Source organism: Pan troglodytes, chromosome 5, assembly GCF_028858775.2.
Source record: "Pan troglodytes isolate AG18354 chromosome 5, NHGRI_mPanTro3-v2.0_pri, whole genome shotgun sequence".
In the NCBI taxonomy this organism is placed as follows: domain Eukaryota; kingdom Metazoa; phylum Chordata; class Mammalia; order Primates; family Hominidae; genus Pan; species Pan troglodytes.
In genome coordinates, this window is record NC_072403.2 from 40,539,945 (window position 1) to 40,564,020 (window position 24,076).

Consider the following 24,076-nt stretch of genomic DNA (forward strand, 5'->3'; position numbering starts at 1 on the left):
GGGAGACCCCTTTTCTACAAAAAAAAAAAAAAAAAAAAATTAGCCAGGCTTGGTGGCACACACCTGTAGTCCCAGCTACTCGGAAGGCCTGACCCCATGAGGTCAAGAATGCAGCAAGCTGTTATTGTACCACTGCACTCCACTGTGGGCAACAAGACGCTGTCTCAAAAAAAGAGACAGAGAGAGAAGGAGAGATATGGGGGTCTCATTATGTTGCCCACACAGGTCTCAAACGCTGGGCCTCAAGTAATCCTCCCACCTCAGCCTCCCAAAGTGTTGGGATTATAGTAGGCGTGAGCCACCATGACCAGCTGTTTTTGATTTTTTAATTATAATAGAGATAGGGTCTTGTTACATTTCACAGGCTGGTTTCGAACTCCTGGCCTCAAGCAATCCTCCAACCTTAGCTTCCCAAAGTGCTGGGATTACAAGTATGAGCCACCACGCCCAGCCTTCATTTATTAAAAAGGAAAAAAATGCCAAAAAAACAAAATTATGAACCAACATTCCATCCTCTTGTTTCTGCATACAGTGAAAAATGCATAGGCTTTAAGAAGAAATGCCACACTTTTGCATACACCTTTGATTAAAATACTTTACAATTGTCTAATAATTCTTGCCTTTGAGATTTCCTGACAGTGTGCTTCAAAGTACCTTCAGTTTCATCTATGCTTAAAAAAAAAAAAAAAAATGCTGGCCATACCATCAACATACTTCACCCAGAAAAATGCACCCTAGGATATACAACTAAGAGAAAATCTATAGCCCTATGCTATCTTATTCTCTCTGCAAGAGCAAAAAGGTAAATAAACCTTAGCCAAATTCTAATATATGATGGGCAAAGACAATGTCATGTTACCTAATACTACCAAAGAATGCCACATGGCATTTAAACTCTGACCCCCAACTCTACTCATTCAGCTGCCAGTATCTCCAAGTACTCTGTGGACATATTTGGCTGCTTTCTGGTATATAGGTACCTTTAAAAAGCTATATACTTGGCCGGGCATGGTGGCTCATGCCTGTAATCCCAGCACTTTGGGAGGCCGAGGCAGGCGGATCACCTGAGGTCGGGAGTTCGAGACCAGCCTGACCAACATGGAGAAACCCCATCTCTACTTAAAAATACAAAATTAGCCAGGCGTGGTGTTGCATGCCTGTAATCCCAGTTACTCGCAATTCTGTGGCAGGAGAATCGCTTGAACCCGGGAGGCAGAGGTTGCAGTAAGCCAAGATTGCGCCATTGCACTCCTCCAGCCTGGGCAACAAGAGCGAAACTCCATCTCAAAAAAAAAAAAAAAAGCTATATACTTACAAATAGGGGGCTAAAACTAGATGGAACTTGGAAAAAGAATAAAAACAAATTTTATGATAATTCACAGGCCTGAGAGTAACAGTCCTCCATTTCTTTTACAAACTAATGACAGTATAAATATGTGACATGTGAGAGAATGCTATCATTTTTAATAACTAATCAGCACAAACAAGGGATACAACACTTAAAGAATATATCCTGTAAAAGTCCTGTTGTACTTGCAAACAATCTCACGTATTCTGTTAATGTTTTCATGTTCTGGGCAACCAACTCCTCAGATGACAACCAAGCAGGTTTGAGACAGCTCATCCAACTATGGCATTTCTTATGCATTCCAGAATAAAAGGACTTTTAAAAATAGCTTCTTTACATGACACTGCGTAATTATCACCAGTAAAATTAGTGGCCCTCCCCTCCATCAAAAAATCATAAAGCCACCCGAATATACATGAAAAAAAACTATCCAATCTGGTTTACAAAGAAAAAGATACTAAAAACTGAGAGGAAAAAAAAAATCTATCTATAGTTTATTCTGATTCTTCCTTGAAGAAAGTTTGGTCTCTCAAAGACCAAACCAAAGCAGCACACATCCCCAAATAATGTAAACATAGTGAATGAAGGTGTTTATGTAGTTCAAGCTTTACAAAGTCAAGGAGATCTTTCTCAATACCCCCTTCTTTGGATCCTGTATGGCTGAAGGTAAGGCAAATACACTTAGGCTCACAATGTTAAACTAAAACATGACCTAAATTTGGCTTTATTCACCATGAATTCCTTCCCTAATTTGATATGTTCTATTTAAAAATTAATATATTTACAGAAGAATGCCAAACAATAAATGAAGATGGAACAACAAAATTAGATAACAACCTTTTTGCAACCACCTATGCAGTATCAACTCAGTCAAGGATCATCAATAGATACTAAAACAGTGGAGAGGAAGACTGTTGGGAAAACAGGGTAGTCCCAGTCTGAGAGTCATCCCCACAGATTACTTATTAACTATAAAGGAGAAAAACAGGTGGACACTATCTTAACCAAATATTCAATTTTAGCATAGTCAGTAATAGGACAAACTAACATAATATGCCTCCTGATGTGACGCAATAGAAGACATAGCATCATCTATGTATTATTTCCAACAAAATAATCTGATTCTAATCACGACTAACCAACAACATAGGACACTCCGACTGGCATGAACTCTAAAAATGTCAATGTCATAGAATACCCACAAAAGGCGAGGGAACTGTTCTAGATAGAAGTCTAAAGAGACATGATAACCAAAGATAACATAAGATCCCTGAGAAGATCCTGCATTAAAAAAAGGAAGGTTGTAAAGGGCAATTCTGGGAACAAATTTAGAGATGGGCTATATATTAGATAATACTTTTGTTTCCATGTTAAATTCCTTCAGAGTGACAATAGTACTGTAGTCATGTAGAATGATGCTCTTGTTCTCCCAGGATATATTTGCTGAAGGGCTTAAAGGTGAAATCTCACAATCCTTGCAAGTTATCTCAAATGGTTCAGGAAAAAAAAAAGTATAAAAGCTTGAGAGAACTCTCATACAATGCTGCTAAGAATGTAGAATGGTAATTACTTTGGAAAACAGTTTAGCAGATTCTTAAAAAGCTACATATAACCTTACCATACAAATTAACAATTCCCTTCCTATGTATCTACCCAAGATAAATTTAAAAATATGTCCACACAGTCTCATCACAAGTGAAACGTTCACAGCAGCTTTATTCATAATATAGCCAGTAAGTAAAAATTCGAATGTACATCAACTTATATATTGATATAATGATCTGTGATCCTAATGTCTCAAAATAGTCCCTCACATCAAGTAACATTCAGCCCACAGTGATGTTCACCCCTCAAATCGATAAACACATGCATAATAGACTGAGATGATAACACCTACTTTTCTTGTTACGTGGTGCCACCCAAGACCTAAAATAAACTGATAAAAAGTAAAAAGTGGCTAAAATAATAATAATAGGCCCATCTACAAAAAATCACAAAAACAGTCAAGACTCAGCCTTATCCAAGACGCCTTCAGAGGCTACCTGTGAGAACTCTGAAACCTTCTTTTCTTTTTTTGGAGACAGTCTCACTCTGTCGCCAAGGCTGGAGTGCAGTAGCAGGATTATAGCTCTCTGCAGCCTAAAACTCCTGGGCTCAAGCAATCCTCTCATCTCAGCCTCCCAAGTAGCTGGGACTACTATTTAAAAAAATTAATGCCTGGCTAATTTTTTTTTTTTTTTTTTTTGGAGATGGAGTTTCGCTCTTGTCGCCAGGCTAGAGTGCAATGGCGTAATCTTGGATCACTGCAACCTCCGCCTCCCGAGTTCAAGTGATTTTTCTGCCTCAGCCTCCTGAGTAGCTGGGATTACAGGTGTGCGCCACCACACCTGGCTAATTTTTTGTATTTTTAGTAGAGGCAGGGTTTCACCATGTTGGCCAGGCTGGTCTCAAACTCCTGACCTCAGGTGATCCACCCATCTTGGCCTCCCAAAGTGCTGGGATTACAAGCATGAGTCTTTTGTTTTTATGAGACAGTCTCATTCTGTTGCCCAGGCTGGAAGGCAGTGGCATGATTATGGCTCACTGTAGCCTCAACTTCCTGGGCTCGAGTGATCCTCCTGCCTCAGCCTGCAGAGTAGCTGGGACTAAAGGTATGTACCATCACACCCAGCTATTTTTTTTTTTTTTTTTTTTTTTTTTGGTAGAGACAGGGTCTCACTTTATTGCCCAGGCTGGTCTCAAACTCCTGGGCTCAAGTGATCCTCCCATTTCGGCCTCCCAAAGCACTGGGATTAAAGGCGTGAGCCACCATGCCCAGCCTGAGGCCTTCTTTTGACAGGGCAGCTGTTGTGGAGGCTCTGCCCAAGAGAAACAGAGACAAACACCCCTCCCACCAATTGCCAGCCAAAAGACTTCCAGAACCACACGACTTGTACATTGGTCTCCAGAACCATCGATGTGGTTGTTACTTTTATTACTGCCTGTGTATTAAATATTAATTACATGAATAATTGTGTGTGAAGGCCTCACAATTAACCATAAATTCAAACATACATAAAATTGACTACTGAGTCATCTGACTTCAGAGTTAACACACCTAGATGATACAAAACTAATTAACATAACATAAATAAGTAAACAAAATGTGGTATATCCATACCACATCTCAGCAATAAAAATGAATGATATACTGATATATGCTAAAGCACAAATGAACATCATAAACACTGTGCTAAGTGAAACAAGCCAGATACATGACTACATGTTATGTGATTTCCACTTAAAAAAATGTGGAGAAAAGGCAACTCTTTTTTTTTTTTTGAGACGGAGTTTCACTCTTGTTGCCCAGGCTGGAATGTAACGGCGCAATCTCGGCTCACTGAAACCTCTGCCTCCCAGGTTCAAGCGATTCTCCTGCCTCAGCCTCCCGAGTAGCTGGGATTACAGGCACCCACTACCACACCCAGCTAATTTTTTGTATTTTTAGTAGAGACAGGGTTTCATCATGTTGGCCAGGCTGGTCTCGAACTTCTGACCTCAGGCAACCCACCCACCTTGGCCTCCCAAAGTGCTGGGATTACAGGCATAAGCCACCCCGCCTGGCCAAAAAGGCAAATCTTTAGAGACAAAAAAGATTAGTGGTTGCCCAAGGCTGGGGTGTGGGTATGGAGTAACTGTAAATAGGCAGAAAAAAATCTTACTGGAGTAACGAAAGTGTTCTAAAACTGGATTGGGGTGATGGTTGCAGATGGATAAACTTACTAAAAATCACTGAATTATATTAAAATAGGTTAACTTATGGTATGCAAATTATACTTCAGTAAAGGTACTTAAAAGATAAAGCAAATGTGGCAAAATGGTGATAACTAGTGAATCTATGGGAAGAGTATACACAATCACCATGTTAGTATCTCAACTTTTCTTTGGTTAGAAAATCTTCAAAATTAAAAGATGAGGATAGGGCCAGGTGCGGTGGCTCACAAATGTAATCCCAGCACTTTGGAAGGCTGAGGCGGGCAGCTCACTTGAGGTCAGGAGTTCGAGACCAGCTTGGCCAACATGGTGAAACCCTGTCTCTACTAAAAAAAAATACAAAACTTAGCCAGGTGTGGTGGCACGTGCCTGTAGTCCCAGCTACTCAGGAGGCTGAGGTGGTAGAATCACTTGAACCCGGGAGGCAGAGGTAGCAGTGAGCCACTGCACTCTATCCTGGGTGACAGAGTGAGACCCCGTCTCAAAAAAAAAAAAAGAAAAGAAAAAAAAAGGAGAAATGATATACACACCCCCTAAAATTAGTGCTTCTAATTGCAGATTACCTAAAAGAGGTAAAAGACACAGCACAACTCTTGAGATATTTAGGATTAAGTAACAGATGAGCACATTGATCCCTAAAGCCAACTTTCATCCAAGGATTTGATTAACTAGCAATTTTTTCCCTACTCAAATACTATTTTCCCCAATTATACAAGTAATGCATATTCAATATAGAAAAATTTATGAATTAAAGTGAAAGCACAGAGGCTGGGGTCCGGGCGTGTAATCCCACCACTTTGGGAGGCTGAGGCGGGCAGATCACTTAAGCCCAGGAGTTCAAGACCAGCCTGGGCAACAAAAAATACACAAAGTAGCCAGGTGTGGTGGCATGCGCCTATAGTCCCAGCTACTCAGGAGGCTGACATGGGGGTATCAACTGAGTCTGGGAGGTTGAGGTTGCAGTGAGCCATGATCGCGCCACTGCGCTCAAGCCTGGGTGAGGATCAAGACCCTGTCCCAAAAAAAGCAAAAATAAAGTAAAAGCACAAAGAAACTGAAAAATAACTAATCCCATCAACCAGAGATAACCATCTACAGTTTGTTCTTTAGCCTTTCATTCTATTCGGAGAAAGAAAGTTATCTGTATAATATATGTGGCAATAACAGTTAAAACTTAATGGATCATTCAACTGGCATACCAAAATGTTACATCATATCCAAAAAACCATATAAATCATAAGAATGAAAGGCAGAATAAAAACTTTTAGATGCAAATCCAGTACTTCCTTTTTAGTTTCCAGTTAAAGACTGAAGGCTGAATGCATGCATTAGCCTCAGCTCCCTTCCTAAGCCCTCCTAAAATACAGGGATGGGGGAAAAAGGCGTGAATTCACTAGGACAAAATGAACAAGTGAGGCAACTTAATTAAGGGAACTGGGAAGTAGACAAGTGGAAAATGTCTTAGCCAACCTGAAAAAGTTGAATCTTCCTTAGCCAGCAGTGGGAAAAGTAGAGCAGCAACCTGGTTAACAACGAGTAGCCCCAAACAGTTCAGGAATAAACACATGTACAAAAACAGGAGAGGTTACACATCTGCTTAACCCACTAGTTAGGCCTCATATCCCCTAATGTAGTCACAACACTGCATAGCCCAGGGACTGCCCCACCCTGGAGGAAATGGGTGGGGCTGTTAAGCCCACAGTTACACCCTATAGTCATAGTCATGCCCATAGCTTCCACCCCCTTTTTTTTTTTTGAGATGGAGTCTCGCTCTGTCGTTCAGGCTGGAGTGCAGTGGCACAATCTCAGCTCATTTCAAACTTTGCCTCCCGGGTTCTCCTGCCTCAGCCTCCCGAGAACCTGGAACTACAGGTGTGCACCACCACACATGGCTAATTTTTGTAATTTTAGTAGAGATGGGGGTTTTGCCACATTGCCCAGGCTGGTCTCAAACTCCTGACCTCAAGTGATCCACTCACCTCTCAAAGTGCTGAGATTACAGGTGTGAGCCACTGTGCCCAACCCAAATCCTCTTTTTGTGTTCCACTCTTAAATAGGAGTACGTAGTGGGCCAGGTGTTAAAAAAATTTTTAAAAAATTTTTTTAAATAGGTGTATATAGTCAAGAACCACAATATATTTATGGTAAAGCATCTAATATGAAATAAACAAAACTAAAGTAATAAAAAAATGCAACTTGAAGGAAACAAGGCTGAGATCACCCAGAAAACAAAGCAAACATTTTGTCAAAAGGTAAAAAGAAAACATAATTACAGAACCAGACCAGAAAGTCCAATATCTGAAAAACAGGAGCTCCAATAAAGGAGAACAGAGAAAAGGAAGGAGAGGAAATTAAAGGATCAATTCAAGAAATTTTCCAATAACAAGAGAAGGGAGTTTCCAGACTGAAAGGGCTCACCAAAGCTGAACAAAATATAAGAAAATGAACACTGAAATGCATAACCGTCAAATTTCAGGGCACTAGGGACACAGCAAAGTTACCAAAAGTTTTCAGAGAGGGAAGAAAACAGGATTCATTCAAAGAACAAAGAATCAGAATATTTCAACATTACCGCTGAAAACACAAGACAAAGGATCAGTGCCTTCAAAATTCTGAGAAAAATATTCTCAACCTTAAAAAACTGCTCCCCAGCAAAATCTGGGATATCAGCTAAGTATCAAGGCAAGAAAAATTTCAGAATGCAAAAGTTTCAAATTTTATCTCTCTTGCACTTTCAGGAAGCTTAAAAAAAATTGGGTCCAGGAAACAGAGGTTCCAACAAAGAAAGGCTAAAAGAAACCCCAGGGGTGAGATCTGTGCAGACCTAGAGCTCACCCAGTCCAGATCAGGGTAGGTCCAACGTTCTAGAAAAGAATTCTTCAAAAAGATAAAACTGACAGAACACCTACAGTGTCATAACCTACTACTGAGAATAAATTATATATATATAGTTAGTAAGGAGTTTGAGGATAGTAAAAAAAAAAGACTGAACAAACCAAAAATCAAGACAATTATCACCCTCAGGGCAGCAAAATATTGTGCTGAGAAAGAAAAGTAATCCAAGCACACAAATGGCTCAAGTGTTGATAAACATTTAAACATTATAATGAGATAAACAGTAAGATTGGTGACACATGCCTGTAATGCCAGCACTTTGGGAGGCCAAGGCAAAAGGATCGCTTGAGCTCAGGAGTTCAAGACTAGCCTGGGCAACACAGTGCAACACTGAGTGTGGTGGCACATGCCTGTAGTTCCAGGTACTAGAGTGGCTGAGGAGGATCACTTGTGCCCAGGAGGTCAAGGCTGCAGTGAGCTGTGATCGTGCCGCTGGGTGACAGAGAGATCCTGTCTCAAAAACAGTAACAACCACATACACACACACACACACACACACACACACACGCTGGGTGACAGAGAGATCCTGTCTCAAAAACAGTAACAACCACATACACACACACACACACACACACACACACACACACGAAAACTGATTTAGCCAAATTACAAATAACTAAAATGGGAGAACAGGAAATGGGGTGAGTGAAACAAACAATTACTATGGGTCAGGCAGAGGTCCAAATCTTTTTTTTTTTTTTTTTGAAACGGAGTCTTGCTCTGTCACCCACGCTGGAGGGCAGTGGTGCGATCTTGACTCACTGCAACCTCCGCCTCCGGGTTCAAGCAATTCTCCTGCCTCAGCCTCCAGAGTAGCTGGGATTACAGGCACACACCACCACGCCCAGCTAATTTTTGTATTTTTAGTAAAGACGGGGTTTCACCATGTTGGCCAGGCTGATCTCGAACTCCTGACCTCAGGTGATTTGCCTGCCTCAGCCTCCCAAAGTGCTGGGATTATAGGCGTGAGCCACCGCGCCCTGCCCCCAAATCTTTATACTATCCATTTACCTAATTCCCATTTAACAACTGGTGCCCTTATGTTATATATGAGAAAGCTGAGGCACAGAGACAGTAACTTGCCATATGTCACACAGCAGAGGCTTTGAACTTTGCTCTTCACCACTACTTTGGCTATCACAAAGCAAAATCCTTATCTCCCTGTGTAAAGTCAACAGATAATGATTAAAGGTTAAAAAAAATTGAGAGAGAGGTAACAAAACCCAAAAATCAGTTGAAAGAATTGAAACAGATTGCCTCTGGGGAGTCAAGGAAGGAAGAAAAAGGTCTAGAACCCCTTGTTGCTTTTAACAAGCTGACAGAACTACTTTACTCTTTAAACCATACATTTGTAATTTGGATAAAATGAAAATTAAATAAGGAAATGTACTTCCCCTTTAAAAACACCTTTAAGTACACATTAAAACTCTTGAGTTTCAGCTGGGTACAGTAGCTCACACCTGTAATCCCAGCACTTTGGGAGGCCAGGCAGGAGGATCAGTTGAGCCCAGGAGTTCACAACCAGCATGAGCAAGTTGGTGAGACCCCCCCATCCCCACACACATACACACACAAAACATTTTTTAATTAAATTCTGACTGAGGCCCTGAAAAACTGGACATGCGCACCAATGCAACTCAAAAAAAAGTGCAAAAACAGGCCGAGCGCAGTGGCTCACGCAAGTAATCCCAGCACTTTCGGAGGCCCAGGTGAGCTAATCACCTGAGGTTAAGAGTTCTAGACCAGCCCAGCTAACATGGTGAAACTCTGTCTCTACTAAAAATGCAAAAATCAGCCAGGCGTGGTAGTGGGCACCTGTCATTACAGCTACTCAGGAAGCTAAGGCAGGAGAATCACATGAACCTGGGAGGCAGAGGTTGCAGTGAGCTGAGATGGCGCCACTGCACTCCAGCCTGGGCGACAAAGCAAGACTCCATCTCAAAAAAATAAAAAGCAAAAACAACAACAAAAAAGGTGCAAAACAAGCCCAAATATATATAAGCATTTGATATATGATAAAGATGGCATTTCAAATCATCAGGGAAATGTACATTTTTCAATGAATGGGAAAACTGACTAATCATGTGGAAAACATGTTAAGGTACTAACATTGAAAAAAATTCAGCTATATAAAATATTTATATGTAAATTGTGCAGTCATAAAGAAAACAGAAGTGAATTTTATATAACAGGGAAAGAATTATTTCTTCCCCTCCCACCGCCCCTCCCCGCCACACCGCCGCTGCACTTTAAAGCAGAAATCAAAAAGGAAAAGACTGCTGGAGTCAATGTCATAAAAATTCACCCAAAAAGTGCCACATAGTAAAAAACATTATAAACCAAGCGAGACAAACTGGAGGAACCATAAGAATCTAATAAGCTATTTTCCTTAATATACAAACAGCTCACATAAATCAATGAAGGAAAGAATGACAATCTGAGAGAGGTAGAGAGGAAAATACACAAGTTACAGAAAAATACAAAAGGCCAATAAAGATATGGAAAGATATCCAACCTCATTCATAATTACAGAAAAACAAATTAAAATGAATACATTTTAACCCACCAGGCCAGCAACAAGGAAGGTAAAGATACAGATAACTCTTCAGTTGGTTAAGAGTGTAGCAAAACTCTTGTCCATCAACAAAGTAGTGGTTAAATAAAATATGACCAACCACAATGGACATCCAATGCATCCAGTCAAAAAAACAAAAACAGAAAACAAAAAATATGCTATCCATAACATACTGTGAAATTTAAAAATCAAGTTTGAGAACAGTATATATAGAGCTGGGCACAGGTAGCTCATCCCAGTAACTCCAGCATGTTGAGAGGCTGAGGTGGAGGATCACCCAGGAGTTCCAGACCAGCCTGGGTAACATAGCAAGACATTGTCTCTACAAAAAAAAATGCTGGGCATGGCAGCACATTCCTGTAGTCCCAGCTACTAGGGAGGCTGAGGCAGGAGGATAATTTGAGTCTGGGAGGTTGAGGCTGCAGTGAGCCATGATTCTAGGACTGTACTCTAGCCTGGGCAACAGAGCAAGACCCTTTCTCTCTCTCCATTTATATGTATAGATAGATATAGCTAGCTAGCTAGATAGATAGATATGCAAAGAGAGAGAGAGAGAGTTTTTTTAAAGACAAGGTCTCACTTTGTCACCCAGGCTCCAGAGCAGTGGCACGACCTCAGCTCACTGCAGCCTCGACCTCCTAGGCTCAAGTGATCCAACTGCCTCAGCCTCCCAAGTAGCTGGGACTACAGGTGCACACCACCTCGCCCAGCTAAACATACTTTCTTTGAAAATAAAAATTTCAGTATATATATAAAATATAGCCATCACACACACAAAAGAAATAAGACTTCACCAGCAATCAAGGAAACACAAAATAAAACAAGTAACACCTTTTATCTATCAGATAAATCTACCTGGTAAAGATAAAAACATAATTATCCAAAATCAGGCTTTCTACTGCCTGTTAAAATTAATTGGTACATACTTCTTGGGGGCAATCTGGCAATGTTTATCAAGAACCTTCAAAAGGGCATACCTTGACCTGCCAATTCTGCTTCTCAGAATTTGCCCCAAATAAATACATGGGTTTTATGTCACAATTTAAAAAAAAAAAAAAAAAGAATTGAAGGCTGGGCGCAGTGGCTCACATCTATAATCCTAGCACTTTGGGAGGCCAAGGCAGGCAGATCACCTGAGGTCAGGAGTTCAAGACCAGCCTAGCCAAGATGGCAAAACCTCGTCTTTACTAAAAATACAAAAATTAGCCAGGCATGGTGGTGTATGCCTGTAATCCCAGGTACCAGGGAAGATGAGGCAGGAGAGTCACTTGAACCCAGGAGGCGGAGGCTGCAGTGAGCTGAGATCACGCCACTGCACTCCAGCCTAGGTGACAGAGGGAGACTCTGTCTCAAAGGAAAAAAAAAGAGAGAGAGATGAAAATAATTAAGCAAGTGAACAGAAATATTTATAATAGTGAAAAAAATAAATAACTGATGAAGTTACAGAATACTCAAATAATGGGACGTTAGGAGTCATGAAAAACAGATATGGAAAGATAACTATAATATATTTAAGTTAAAAAGTAGGCTATAAAGCAGTATGTATCCATGATTATACTCCAATTTGAAATATATAATATGCATATGAGTAGCTATATATATGAACACACACTGACAAGTTATTAGCTTTTAGTATTACAAGCAGCTTTACTGTTTTTTGTTGTTGTTGTTCCCCAAAGTATAATGCCATTTATTAAAAACAAAACAGGGCCGGTCACCACAGCTCATGCCTGTAATCCCAAAACTTTGGGATGCTGAGGTGGGAAGATTGCTTGCACCCAGGAGTTCGAGGCCAGTCTGGACAATATGACAAAACCCCCTATGTACAAAAAATACAAAAATTAGCCAGGTGTGGTGGCACGTGCCTTTAATCCCAGCTACTTGATGGGCTGAGGTCAAAGGATCAGTTAAGCCCAGGAGGTCGAGGCTGCAGTGAGCTGTGATCACACCACTGCACTCCAGCATGAATGACAGTGAGATCCTGCCTCCAAAAAAAAAAAAAAAAAAGTGTTGCGATTACAGGTGTGCACCACTGTGTCTGGCCTGAGAATTGACATATTTAATATTACCTAATTTCACATTTTTAATTTTTTTTTTTTTTGAGATGGAGTCTTGCTTTGTCACCCAAGCTGAAGTGCAGTGGTGCAATCTCAGCTCACTGCAACCTCCGCCTGAGTTCAAGAGAGTCTCCTGCTTCAGCCTCCCGAGTAGCTGGGACTACAGGTGCCCACCACCACGCCCGGCTAATTTTTGTATTTTTTAGTAGAGACGGGGTTTCACCATGTTGGTCAGGCTCGTCTTGAACTCCTGACCTTGGGTGATCCACCCGCCTTGGCCTCCCAAAGTGCTGGGATATCAGGCGTGAGCCACCACACCCGGCTCTAATTTATTTTTATTTTTCAACTTTTATTTTAGGTTCAGGGAGTACAAACATGTGCAGGTTTGTTACATGGGTAAATTGCATGTCACTGGGGTTTGGTATACAAATGATTTCATCACTCAGAAAATGAGCATAGTACTATCCGATAGGGCTTCATTCTGAATTTGTTGGGTTTTTATATCCAACATTATTACTTTTACAATTGAGTATAAAAAAAAGAAATTTCGGCCAGGCGAGGTGGCTCACACCTGTAATCCCAGCACTTTGGGAGGCCGAGGCAGGTGGATCACGAGGTCAGGAGATAGAGACCATCCTGGCTAACACGGTGAAACCCCATCTCTACTAAAAATACAAAAATACAAAAAATTAGCCGGGTGTGGTGGCAGGCGCCTGTAGTCCCAGCTACTTGGGAGGCTGAGGCAGGAGAATGGCAAGAACCTGGGAGGCAGAGCTTGCAGTGAGCCGAGATCACGCCACTGTACTCCAGACTCCGTCTCAAAAAAAAAAGAAAGAAATTTCATTTCCCAAGGTAAAGCTCTTCATGGAAAAAAGACAAAAGCGCAAGTTCAGTAAATTCATAAGATAAATACAACAGACCTTTAGCACATGAAAGTACTCATGAGAAATGACAAAACAGGGTGGGAGGAGGGTGAGGATTGAAAAACTACTTGTCAGGTACTATGCTTATTACCTGGGCGACAATCTGTATACCAAACCCCATGACCCGCAATTTATCCATATAACAAACCTGCACGTGTACCTCCGAATCTAAAATAAAAGTTGGGAGAAAAAAAAAAAAGAAATGGCAAAATACAAATTAAAACAGGATCACATTTTTTACCTATGAAATTGGAAAAAAAATATATTATGCGCTACATTGATGAGATGGTCAAAGAAATACTCACTTGTTACGGTAATGGCAGAAATACAAATGCGTCCAATCTTTATGAGGTGTAAGACAATTTGGCAATTAAGTATTAAGAGCATTAAAAGCCATGTTTATATTTAGCCCAGCAATCCTCAGCCCAGCAATCTAATTCTAGGAGTAAATTGTAAGGAAACAGGGATGCAAGCAAAGATTTAACTACAAGAAATGTTCAATACTGAATTTATATTGAAAAAAAATTTTAAACAATCTAGATATCCAACAAAAAGATTATTAATCATATCTATGTAATAGAATACTACAAAATCTTTAAAGTGTTGAATTATATTTATTAAGACTGGGAAAATGGTTATATCATTCAGTGAAGAACAGATTACACAACAAGGTGTGCAATAGGTTAAACAGTATTTCCCCAAAATTCACATCCATCCAGAACCTCAGAATGCAACCTTATTTGGAAATAGGGTCTTTGCAGATGTAATCAGTTAAGATGAGGTCATACAAGATTAGGGTGGGCCTTAAATCCAACTGACTGGTATCCTTATAAGGGGAAGGAGATTTGGAGACACACAAGGAAAGCCATGTGACTAATAAGGCAGACACTAGAGTGATACAGCTACAAGCCAAGGAAGGCCAAAGATTGGAAGGAGCCACCAAAAGCCAAAAAGAGGCAAGAAGGGATGCTGCCCTAGAAACTTCAGAGGGATCATGGACCTGCTAACACCCTCAAATTTGAACTTCTAGTTTCTCAAACTATAAGGAAGTTAATTTCTGTAGGTTTAAGCCACCCAGTTTGTGTTGTTTCTTAAGCAACACTAGGAAACTTATACAATGTGTGAAACACAGTAATCAGAAGCACAGGCTACTTATGTTTGAATTCCATTTCCACCCATGTGACTTCAGGTTATTTAACCTCTCTAAGCCTCTTTTCCTTTTGTAAAAAATGAGGATAACAATATTCATTTCCTAGAATTATTGTATTAAATTATACATTAAATATAAATCACTTAAAACAGTATCTAGAATATAGTAAATGCCCCACTTTTATAAAGCAAGCACAAGTACAACACACACACAAAATATGTTATTAGAATATACATATAACAAAAGGTTAACATTTTTATCTCTGGGTCCCATTATTATTGCTTATTTTTTTGTTTATTTGTTTTGTTTACCAGTTCTTTCTAATTTATCTGCAATGAACATAAATCATGTCTTTTTTTTTTTTTTTTTTTTTTTTGGAGACAGAGTCTCGCTCTGCTGCCCAGACTGGAGTGCACTGGCGCCATCTCGGCTCACTGAAACCTCTGCCTCCTAGGCTCAAGTGATTCTCCTGCCTCAGCCTCCTGAGTAGCTGGGATTACAGGCACCTGGCTAAATTTTGTATTTTTAGTAGAAACAAGGTTTCACCACGTTGGCCAGGCTGGTCTCGAACTCCTGACCTCAAGTGATCTGCCTGCCTCGGCCTCCCAAAGGTGTGAGCCATCGCGACTGGCCTATTTTTTATTTTTATATTTTTATATTTTTTTTAACTTTTTGCCAATATTCAGATCCTAACAATTTTTTTTTCTTCAGAGCAGGAGTGGAAGTTTATTTTAAAAGGCTTTAGAACAGGAAAGAAAGAAAAAGTACACCTGGAAGAGACCCAAGCAGGCAACTTGAAGGACAAGTGCTGTTTATGTCATAAAAAAATACAATCATTTTAAAAATTTAAAAATAAGGTAGGGCTTCCCTGTCACAGTTGCATGCAAACCCCAACCCCCAGCCAGTGGTTTCCACTCTTCTCAAGGCCTGTTATCAAAGGGTTTAAAAAAAAAAAAAAGTAAAAAATAAAATTTACTTTAGAAAATAAAATGCTGACCAGAAAGCACTTCAGAAGCACATCATGTATCATTCAATCAATCATTAGAAGGTGGTTGCTTCATAAGAGGCTGACCTCTTATGAATCACTGACCTCAAGCACAATAATTCAAGTGTGAACCCTCAGAAACACTTGACAGACCTCAGGCTCAAAACACACTAAAAAAAGCACAACTATTCATTTTAAAAGGTGGGTTTTTTAAACCTCAATACATAGTGGGGCTGACCCTCTATATTTGGGAATAAACTGCTCCCCCTCCCAAGACAAACATTAACTTTGGCAAATGAGAACACCATTTACTAAATCAATTACCCTTCCAACAAGTGAAAAACGTATTCATCTTCTCTGCACAAGGTGATTTAGAAAGAGTTTAAACCCTTTCACCGGGTGTGGCGGCTCATGCCTGAAATCCCAGCACTTTGGGAGGCCAAGGCAGGAGAATTGGTTGAGCTCAGGAGTTTGAGACCAGTCTGCCAACATAGCAAGACCCCGTCTCATTTTAAAAATAAAAAAATAAAAATAAAGAGTTAAACCTTTTCAGTTTTAGTCCTGTTGCATTTTGGGTTTCTTGTTCTCCAACAATATTGTAAATAATATTGTCAGACGAGCTTACTACTAGATAGTTTACTTATTAACAAAGCAAAACTAAGTTTTAATAAAATTATACATAATTACTGGGTAAGAATTTGTTGCTTAATGAGAAGGGATTTTACTATATTTCAAATGACCAAAGTCCACCATTACATTTTTTTTTTTTTTTTTTTTTTTTTTTGAGACAGAGCCTTGCTCTGTCTTCCAGGCTGGAGTGCAGTGGTGCGACCTCAGCTCACTGCAACTCTGCCTCCTAGGTTCAAGCGATTCTTCTGACTCAGCCTCCCAAGTAGTTGGGATTACAGGTGCATGCCACCACACCCCACTAATTCTTATATTTTTATTTTTTTACTTTTTTTTTTTTTTTTCTAGAGACGGGGTTTCACCATGTTGGCCAGGCTGGTCTCGAACTCCTGACTTCATGATCCGCCCGCCTGGCCTCCCAAAGTGCTGGGATTACAGGCATGAGCCACCATGCCCAGCCTTGTCTGTTTTAAGACAGGGTCTTGCTCTGTCACCCAAGCTGGAGTGCAATGGGGCAATCTCAGCTCCCCGCAACCTCTGTTTTTGTTTTTTTTTTTTTTGAGACAGTCTCGCTCTGTCGCCCAGGCTGGAGTGCAGTGGCGCGATCTCGGCCCACAGCAAGCTCCGCCTCCCGGGTTCACGCCATTCTCCTCCCTCAGCCTTCTGAGTAGCTGGGACTACAGGCGCCCGCCACCAGGCCCGGCTAATTTTTTTGTATTTTTAGTAGGGACACGGTTTCACCATGTTAGCCAGGACGGTCTCGATCTCCTGACCTCGTGATCTGCCCACCTCGGCCTCCCAAAGTACAGGGATTACAGGGGTGAGCCACCGCGCCCAGCCAATCTCTGTCTTCTGAAGTGATCCTCTCATCTCAGCCTCCCAAGTAGCTGGGACTACAAGTGCACGCCACCATGCCCAGCTAATTTTTGTATTTTTTGTAGAGTTGGGGTCTCCCTATGTGGCCTAGGCTAGTCTCAAACTCCTAGACTCACACAATTTGCCTGCCTCGGCCTCCCAAAGTGCTGGGATTACAGACATGAGCCACCACACCCAGCACATTGTTAATTCTTTAAAATATCGATCCTTTTGTAGTCCATAAGCGTGATGATTGGGTGTTCACACTTATGTGAGACACGTGCCCTCCCTCAAACCTTGTTATGACATTGGCACATTATTTCTCTGATGTGAAAAAAAATAAAGTTAAAAAAAAATCCAGTCAGAGCAACACAGGGAGACCCCATCTCTACAAAAAATTTTAAAAATTAGCCAGGCATGGTGACACACATCTGTAGTCCCAGCTATTCGGGAGGTTGAGATGGGAGGATTGCTGTTACCCCAACAAAAAAAAACACAAAAACAGGACGTTGCCTATAAAAACCTACCTTTTTGACCCTGTCTCAAAAAAAAAAAATATACACACACACACATATAAATACACACGTGTGTTTATGTGTATTTGTATATATGTGTATGTGTATATATATTTATATATGAACAGCCTATCCAAGTACCTTGACAACTAAATTCAGTTCCCAAACAATGGAGGTATAAGGGCCTTGTTATCTACTACCCTGAAGAGCAAAGACAATCAAAAGCAATAACCACAGCTGTTTAAAGGTTTATATATATAATTTTACATACATATTCATGCATAGAAAATTGTTATATATATGCACATACATACATACATATATATATATATATATATTGCACAGAATATTCTGTGCAATGAGGCAATCTCAGCTCCGAATATAATGCACAGAAAGGTCTGAAGAAATTGTTAGCAGTGGCTATATCTGGAAACAGGAGGGGTTTATGCTTCTCATCTTTAGTACAGGGGTTACAAATGAGTAGCCCAAGGGCTACATTCTGCCTGCAGATGTGCTTTATATTTGGTCTTCAGTGTTTTAAAAATACTTGAATTAATTGCCAACATTTAAAAATCAGGATATTTCAGCTGGTCACAGTTGCTCATGCCTGTAATCCCAGCACTTTGGGAGGACAAGGTGGGCAGACAGCTTGAGCTCTGGAGTTTGAGACCAGCCTGGGCAACATGGCAAGACCCTGTCTCTACTAAAAATACAAAAACGTAACCAGCCATAGTGGCAGGTGCCTGTGGTCCCAGCTACTTGGGAGGCTGAGGTGGGAGGATCACTTAGAGCCCAGGGAGGCATATGGGGGAGGGGAGGTTGCAGTGAGCAGTGATCCCGCCAATGCACTCCAGCCTGGGTGACAGAGCTCTGTACCCCACCCCCCAAAAAAACAAAAAACCAGGACATTTCCTATAAAAACCTATATTTTTTACTTCTCTTGAAAAAAAATAGAAAAATCTAACACTGGACCCCCATTCTAGCAGGGCAATATTTAAGGCAAGTATCAGACATGCTCTTCATAAAGGCAAGGCTTTCCAGTTCACACACCTTCAATTGTTACCCATCTGGCACCTAAACATATATTAGTTTGCAACCCCTGTTTAAACTATTCTAAACTATTTGAACTTATTATGCGCTTATATGACTTTTTAAAGTTTTTCCTCAATGGAAACACAATGGCAATGATCTAAGAGAACTTTAGAGAGCTTACAAAATATTTTTGTCCATTCACATCTAAATTACTGAGTAACATAGGCATAAGAAAAAAATTAAGCCTTTTCTCCCATCTACCCTTACACATTACTTCAACAAATGTTTACTGAGCACCTATGTACAAAGTAGTGCGTAAGAGGCTTAGGGAGAAACAAAGGCTGTTAGGGGGCACTGTCCTCTTAAAAGTGTGTTTCTATACATAATAAACACTATAAAAAAGGAAAGAGTGGAGTTCAAAGAAGAGTACACTGCTAAGAACAGGATCAGTATGTCAATTTCAGAAAAACGATAGGACTTCTTCAGGTAGAAAGGAAAGAATAGCATTCTAAGTAGGAGAAACAAGTTTAAAATTGGGAGAGCAAAAGTTTACGTGGGAATGAGCAGCAGCCTAGTTTGAACAGAGTAGAGAAAAGCAGAATATTCACTACAAAGATACGCCAGGAAAGGTAGAAGTAGGTAAACTGGGACCAGTCTTTGCAGGGTCCTAAATGAATGTCAAGCTAAAGCTTGCTGTTCTGTATCTGGGAAGCAACAAGGCCCTGTTAGAGGTTTCTAAGAAGGGTCTAGATTGAAGCTGTGATTTAGAAAGACTGATCTAGCAGTGGTATGTCCACAAAATAGACTGGAAGGAAGAAAGCCACGTGTAGAAAACCGATTTGGACTATGCCTATGTTACTCTGTTAAACTAGTAACATAATCTGCAAACTAAGGCGGTGGCAGTGGGAATGGAAAAAAAGAGACATTTGGGAAGTACACTGTCAAATCCAGGTGGAAATTAACTGGATTTAGCAAATGAACTGGGGTGTCCAGAAAAGAGAGGGCCTTAAAGATAACTCAGTTCAAGTCTAATTTCTGGGAGACCAAAAACTGGCTGGAGTAAGGAAAAGGATAAATTGACCTTTTATTATTTTTATTTTTTAATTTTTTTGATTTTTTATTTTTTTAAAGACTGGGTCTTGCTATGGAGTGCAGTGGCTATTCACAGATGTAATCCCACTACTGATCAGCACGGGACTTTTGACCTGCTCCATTTCTGACCTGGGCTGGCTCACCCCCTCCTTAGGCAACCTGGTGGTCTCCCGCTCCCGGGAGATCACCATACTGATACCGAACTTAGTACAGACACCCAAATGGCATAGCACACTACAGCCCAGAACTCCTGGGCTCAAGCAATCCTCCCGCCTCAGCATCCCAAGTAGCTAAGACTACAAGCGTGCACCACCGCGCCTGGCAAATTGACCTTTTAAACACATCTAGTTTTGAATGCCAACAGAAAATTCATAAGTTTCCTGCCCCAACCAGAAAATCCTGCACACTTTTTTTCTGCCCAACTTTTAGTGATGGCTGAAGAGAATAAAATATATATTTACTAAAAGTAAAGGATATATTTAATACAGAGCTAATGAGAGGCCAGTCCCAGAGCAGAAACATGATCAAAATTAAGCTCCACAGAATCAAGCTGGTTCCCACCTCATACCATACACAAAAATTAATTATACAAAATGGATATCTATATACAAAATGGACCAACAACCTAAATATAAAGAACTAAAACTATAAAACTCTTAGCAGAAAACAAAGGGATAAATCTTCATGACCTTGGATTTGGTAATGAATTCTAAGATATGACATCAAAAACACAAGCAAAGAAAAAAAGAATTGATATGGACCTCAGCACATTAGAAACATTTGTGAATCATAGGACATTGTCAAGAAAGTGAAAAGACAGCCTACAGAATGGGAGAAAACAGTGCAATTTATATACCCAATAAGGATTTCATATCCAGAATATATAAAGACTTCTTACAGGCCAGGTGCGGTGGCTCACACCTGTAATCCCAGCACTTTGGGAGGCTGAGGTGGGCGGATCATGAGGTCAGGAGATCGAGACCATCCTGGCTAACACAGTGAAACCCTGTCTCTACAAAAATACAAAAAAATTAGCCAGGCGTGGTGGCGGGCGCCTGTAGTCCCAGCTACTCAGGAGGCTGAGGCAGGAGAATGGCGTGAACCCAGGAGGCGGAGCTTGCAGTGAGCCGAGATCGCGCCACTGCACTCCGGCCCGGGCAACAGAGTGAGAGTCCGTCTCAAAGAAAAAAAAAAAAAAGACTTCTTACAACTGAACAACAAAAAGACAACCCAATTTAAAAATGGGCAAAGCCTTTTTGCGCTGACAGTGCTCCAGCAAACATAATGAACATTCCTAAAAGCCACCAGACTTTCTATAAGAAGTATGGCAAACACCAACCCCACAAAGTGATACAGTGTAAGAAAGGCAGGCAGGGCGCGGTGGCTCACGCCTGTAATCCCAGCACTTTGGGAGGCAGAGGCGGGCGGATCACGAGGTCAGGAGATCGAGACCACGGTGAAACCCCGTCTCTACTAAAAATACAAAAAATTAGCTGGGCGCAGTGGCGGGCGCCTGTAGTCCCGGCTACTGGGGAGGCTGAGGCAGGAGAATGGTGTGAACCCAGAAGGCGGAGCTTGCAGTGAGCCGAGATCATTCCACTGCACTCCAGCCTGGGCGACAGAGCGAGACTCCGTCTCCAAAAAAAGAAAAAAAAAAAAAAGAAAGGCAAGAATTCTCTGTATGCCCAGAGAAAGCACCATTATGACAGGAAGCAGGGTAGCTATGGTGGGCAGACTAAGCCAATTTCCCAGAAAAAGGTTAAAACTATAAAGAAGATTGTGCTGAGGCTAGAGTGCATGGAACCCAACTGCAGATGTAAAAGAATGCTAGCTTCTAAGACATGCAAGCATTTTGAAATGGGAGGCGATAAGACGAGAAAGGACCAAGTGATACAGTTCTAAATGTCATCTTTTATTTTATTATGAAGACAATAAAATCCTGAAGTTAACTTCACTCCATCTGGTTGCTCTTGGTCTTTTGGGAGGGAATAAACTAGAGCCATCAACAAAATTCCTCTGGGGGTGGGGGAAAGAAAATGCGCAAAGGACTTAAATGGTTATTTCTCCAAAGAAGATATACAAATGGCCAAAAAGCACATAAAAATATGTTCGTATAATTAGTAATTAGAAAAACAAGAATCAAAATCATAATAAGGTACCAATCCATACCCACTAAGATGGCTATAGTTTTAAAAAGAAAAATATTGGCTGGGCGTGGTGGCTCACGCCTGTAATCCAAGCACTCTGGGAGGCCAAAGCAGGCAGGTCACCTAAGGTCAGGAATTTGAGACAGCCTGGCCAATAAGGTGAAACCCCGTGTCTACTAAAAATACAAAAAAAATTAGCAGGGCGTGGTGGCACACAGCTGTAGTCCCAGCTACTCGGGAGGCTGGGGCAGGAGAATCACTTGAATCCAGGAGATGGAGGTTGCAGTGAGCCGAGATCGCGCCACTGCACTACAGCCTGGGCAACAGAGCAAGACTCCATCTCCAAAAAAAAAAAATATATATATATATATATTTATAAAATATATGTTCCATTAAACTGGAAGTTTAAAAGAAGAAAGAAAAATAACAAGTGTTGGCAAAGATGTGGAGAAATTGCGACCAACTCATACACCGCGGTTGGGAATGTAAAATGATTCAGCCATCGTGGAAAAGAGTTTGGTGATTCCTCAAAAACAGAATGACCATATGACCCAAAATGTCCATTCCTAGATACATACCCAAAGGAACTAAAAAAAGGTACTCAAACAAATACAGGTACACGCACATATTCAAAACTTTAGTACTCAGAATAGTCAAAAGATAGAAACACCCCAAATGTCTACCAACGAATGAATAGATGAAACAAATTGTGATATGTATATACAATGGAATACTATCAAGCCATAAAAAAAGAGTGAGGCCAGGGGTGGGGGTTGGGGGGTGGCTCATGCCTGTAACCCCAAAACTTTGGGAGGCCAGTGCAGGTGGATCCCTTAAGCCCAGGAGTTCTAAACAAGCCTGGGCAACATGGCAAAATCCTGTCTGTACAAAAAGCACAAAAACTGGCTGGGCATGGTGGCTCATGCCTATATCCCAGCTACTTGGGAGACTGAGGTGGGAGGATGGATTGAGCCCAGGAGTCAAAGCTAAGGTTAGCCATGATAGCGCCAGTGCACTCCAGCCTGGGCAACAGAATGAGACCCTGTCTCAAAAAAAAAAAAAAAAAAATGAAGTACTGATACATACTACAACATGGATGAACCCTGAAAACATAATGCTAAATGAAAGATGCCATGGCAAGAAACTTATAGGCTTCATTAAAAGAAACCAAAAAAAAAGGCTGGGCACAGTGGCTCATGCCTGTAATCCCAGCACTTTGGGAGGCCAAGGCAGATGGATCACTTGAGGTCAGAAGTTCAAGACCAGCCTGGCCAACATGGCAAAACCCCATCTCTACAAAAAAATACAAAAATTAGCCAGGCGTGATCTTGCACGCCTGTAATCCCAGATACTTGGGACGCTAAGGTAGGAGAATCACTTGAATCCAGGAGGCAGAGGTTGTAGTGAGCCGAGATCACGCCACTGTACTCCAGCCTGGGCGACAACAACAACAACAAGATGCAGACACAAAAGGACAAATATCATACAATTCTATTTACATGACATATCCACGGGAGGCTGAGGCAGGAGAATCACTTGAACCTGGGAGGCGGAGGTTACAGCGAGCCAAGATCACGTCATTTCACTCCAGCCTGGGCAACAAGAGTGAAACTCCATCTCAAAAAAGAAAAGAAAATATCCAGAATAGGTACATACATAGAGACAGAACTCAGACTGCTGGTTGCCAATGGCTGAGGAGAGAATAGTCTTTTACACCGGCTTAATGGGTGTAAAGTTTCGTTTTGGGGTTATGAAAAAGTTTAGAAACAAGAGAGAGGTGGTGGTTGCACAACACTGTGAATGCGCTAAACACCACTGAACTGTTCACTTTAAAACAGTTAATTTTGCCAGGCACAGTACTGCACACACGTAATCCCAACTACTCAGGTGGCTGAGGTGGGAGAATCACTTGAGCCTCAGAGTTCAAGGCTGTAGTGTGCTACATGATCATGCCTGTAAACAGCCATTGCACTCCAGCCTGGGCAACATAGTGAGACATCTCTAAAAAAATTAAAATTAAATAAATGAAAATAAAATAGTTAATTTTACATGGTATCAATTTCACAATCTTACTTTAAAAATCAACAATATTCCAAATCAAAAATAAAAACCTTTTAAAAAA

The 24,076-nt window shown here is 40.9% G+C and overlaps 1 protein-coding gene and 1 non-coding gene across 8 annotated transcripts in view; one reads left to right on the plus strand and one right to left on the minus strand.

Annotated features, from left to right (window-relative positions):
• The window catches only part of ILRUN (inflammation and lipid regulator with UBA-like and NBR1-like domains), a 111,122-nt gene that overhangs the window by 79,609 nt on the left and 7,437 nt on the right, over window positions 1-24,076 (minus strand). Inside the window, exon 1 of one of the 7 annotated variants that reach the window (XM_054685712.2) lies at window positions 23,454-23,572. The exons of the other annotated variants lie outside the window; for them this stretch is intronic. Coding sequence (XP_054541687.1) covers window positions 23,454-23,455 — 2 coding nt within the window. The 5' untranslated portion in view covers window positions 23,456-23,572. Of the gene's footprint in view, window positions 1-23,453; window positions 23,573-24,076 lie in introns of those variants that run through there. 7 annotated transcript variants of the gene reach the window in all.
• LOC112209682 (small nucleolar RNA U13) lies at window positions 17,394-17,498 on the plus strand. The gene has a single exon (XR_002944504.1). It is a non-coding gene; the product is annotated as a small nucleolar RNA U13 (small nucleolar RNA).